This window comes from Emydura macquarii, unplaced genomic scaffold (genome assembly GCF_026122565.2).
Source record: "Emydura macquarii macquarii isolate MOO-44397 ecotype Brisbane River unplaced genomic scaffold, CSIRO-AGI_Emac_v2 contig_1253, whole genome shotgun sequence".
Classification (NCBI taxonomy): domain Eukaryota; kingdom Metazoa; phylum Chordata; order Testudines; family Chelidae; genus Emydura; species Emydura macquarii.
In genome coordinates, this window is record NW_027131390.1 from 18,867,261 (window position 1) to 18,869,911 (window position 2,651).

At 62.4% G+C, this 2,651-nt stretch overlaps 1 protein-coding gene across 1 annotated transcript; it reads right to left on the bottom strand.

Moving 5' to 3' along the window:
• Nucleotides 1-254: 254 nt before the first annotated feature.
• LOC137153928 (G-protein coupled receptor 12-like) lies at nucleotides 255-1,457 on the bottom strand. Its single transcript, XM_067549721.1, has one exon. The coding sequence runs from the start codon at nucleotides 1,353-1,355 to the stop codon at nucleotides 255-257; it is 1,101 nt and encodes a 366-aa protein (XP_067405822.1). The 5' UTR covers nucleotides 1,356-1,457.
• Nucleotides 1,458-2,651: the final 1,194 nt, after the last annotated feature.

Sequence of the window (2,651 nt, forward strand, 5' to 3'; positions counted from 1 at the left end):
CGTTTTGTTTTGAAATCAGAAAAATAAATCGAATGTGTAGGAAAATAAGCATTTGTTGGAAAGGAAAAGCACGACGATTTTTCTCTTGTCCTTGTTGACATCTTTTTCCACACCCCCTCCCTTCCTCCGCCAGGGAAGGAGGCTGGTGGGTCGGGGATCCCTCCCGGTGGTGGTGATGCACCCTAACCACGACGAGGAGGGGGAAGTCGGGGGAGGAGAGCGCGAACCGTTTTCACAATCCGGGCGGGCAGCCCTTATACATCGCTGGACGTCCGCGGCCTGGAGGAGAAGGTGGCAGGGATGCACCCGCAGCAGGCCAGCCAGAGCGACTTCTGGATGTCTGGGTTGCGGAAGGCGTAGATGACCGGGTTGATGAGCGAGTTACAGGTGGCGGGCAGGGCCAGCGAGTAGGTGTACACCGCGGGGTAGCTGGAGTCCGCCACCAGCGAGTAGATGGCGAAGGGCATCCAGCAGACGGCGAAGGTGCCCAGGATGAGCGAGAGGGTGGAGAGCCCCTTGCGGGTGGAGGTGGCCTGCGCCGTGGCGATGAACTGGTGCTGCACGGCGATCTGCTGGGCGTGCCGGAAGGCGATCCGGCAGATCTGCAGGTAGAGCTGCAGCATGAGGGCGAAGAGGAGCAGGAAAGTCACCGCCAGCACCGCCGCGTTGTCCTTGGTCACCGGCTTGAGGACGCTGCAGGTGGCCGGGTCCCGCAGGCAGTTCCAGCCCAGCAGGGGCAGCAGCCCGACGCCCAGGCAGAGCAGCCACATGAGCAGCAGCAGGGCGCAGGTGAAGGTCAGCGTGCGCTCGCTGTGGTAGGTCAGCGCGTTGTAGAGCGAGAGGTAGCGGTCGACGGTGATGGCCAGCAGGCTGCAGAGCGAGGCGGAGAAGGCGGTCAGCAGCAGGCCGGCGGCGCCGAGCGCCAGGGCGGCGTGGGGCGGCGGCGGCAGCAGGTACTGCAGGGTGAAGTTGACGATCAGCCCCAGGCCGGCCAGCAGGTCGGCCAGCGCCAGGCTGCCGATGAGCAGGAACATGGGCGCGCGCAGGCTGGGCGTGTAGAAGAGCACGGCCAGCACCAGCGCGTTCTCGCAGGCCATGGCCGTGCCCGTGGCGCACAGGGCGATGTCCCAGGGGCTGACCGCTCCCCCGCCGCCGCCCTCCGCCGCCGCCGACGTGGCCACCGGGGCCGCCTCCCAGGCGCTGCCCGCCGGGGAAGAGGAGTTCGACGGCCAGCTGCTGGGGAAGGGCCCGGAGGAGGAGGCGTTGAGGAGCAGCAGGAGCGGCGGCGGCGGCGGGGGCGGGTGCTGCAGCTGCTCCTCCATGGCGGCCGCCGCTGCGGCAGGGCTGTGCAGCATCGCTGGAGGGGAGGCAGGAGAGACGCACACACACACACAGAGGAGAGGAGAGCAGGGTGAAAGCAGCACGGACAGAGCAAACCCGGCCTGCGCCAGCCCCCCCCCCCCTTGCAGGAAAAGACCCCGTGTCCCAGCCGGGCGCCAGGCCCCTGCAGCAGCAGCAGTTTCAGGTGCATCTGGGGACCGCTCGTGCACAGACAGGACCCACAGACCAATGCCCTGCACGGGCCATCCCCCCCCCCCGCCAACACAACCGCAGGACACACACCTAACCCTGTCCAGCTGACACATTACAACCCACCAAAAATCAGCCTCCATCTCGGGATAAAATCGTCAGTTTCCTCCCCCCTCTTGGCTGTCCCCCCTTCCCCGGAGCTTCGTCCTATCTGGGGGTCCTTCTGCAAAGCTGCCGCGGAGCAAACCGGAGTGGCAGGCGTGCCCCAGTCACGCTGCTCTTCGCATTCGCTCCCGTTCACACCGGGAGGATTGCAGAGCCTGTTACATCAGTCCCACGGCCCGAGCTGCGGACACAGCAGAGCCGGAGCGCTCCCGACAGTGGGCAAAAGCCGTTTGCGTGTGAAGCAGAGCGATGGTTACATCACCTCGGCCGTGTTTTCCTCCGTGCAAGCCAGTGTCTGCTTTGCCATGTACATTTCTTTGCACACAAAGGTGCGAGGTAGTAAATAAAATCTCGGTCTTATTTGGGACAAGGCCAGGCTCCCACTCACGCAAACCTTCTGGTTAAATCAGACCCCGGGGAGGCTACAGACTGGGAATAGTCCCCATTAACTTTGCTGGTACTGGACAGCGGCGCACTCGGGGGCTGCTGGCCGCAAAGAACTGCAGAATCTCGGGCTGCCTTAAACCCGGGCTTCCTGCATAGTAACCCGCTTGCACCAAGTCAGGAACCCCTTAGCCCCCCTCGAGCCCATCCCCTCCAGTGCCGTGTCCAGAGCGTCGCACATTTCATGGTTACGAAAACAAAAGTTGCAAAGGTCACCGGTTAGTCCGGGATCTCTTCGTCAAGGCTTTTCCTGCTGCTGCTAGGAACGCGCTTTACCCAAGGGCTAAGGCTGATGACAATTAAAATATTGCAAGGGACACCGTCTAACCAGCTAGCTTTGCAAGCTTCGTACAACGCAGACACCCTTCCCCCTTCTTAGCCCGCAGAAGAAAAGTCAAACACATGCAACAACGTAGGCAGACAGGCATTTCTGTCGCTGTTTTTACCTTTGTTTGATTCTTGCGATCAGCTTTCCCCCTTTTTTTCGTGCTAGTCCTTCCAGTCCTTGGGAT

Excerpts from the sequence above, each read along its gene's own strand:
- LOC137153928 (XM_067549721.1), bottom strand. The coding sequence starts at position 1,355 with ATGCTGCACAGCCCTGCCGCAGCGGCGGCCGCCATGGAGGAGCAGCTG.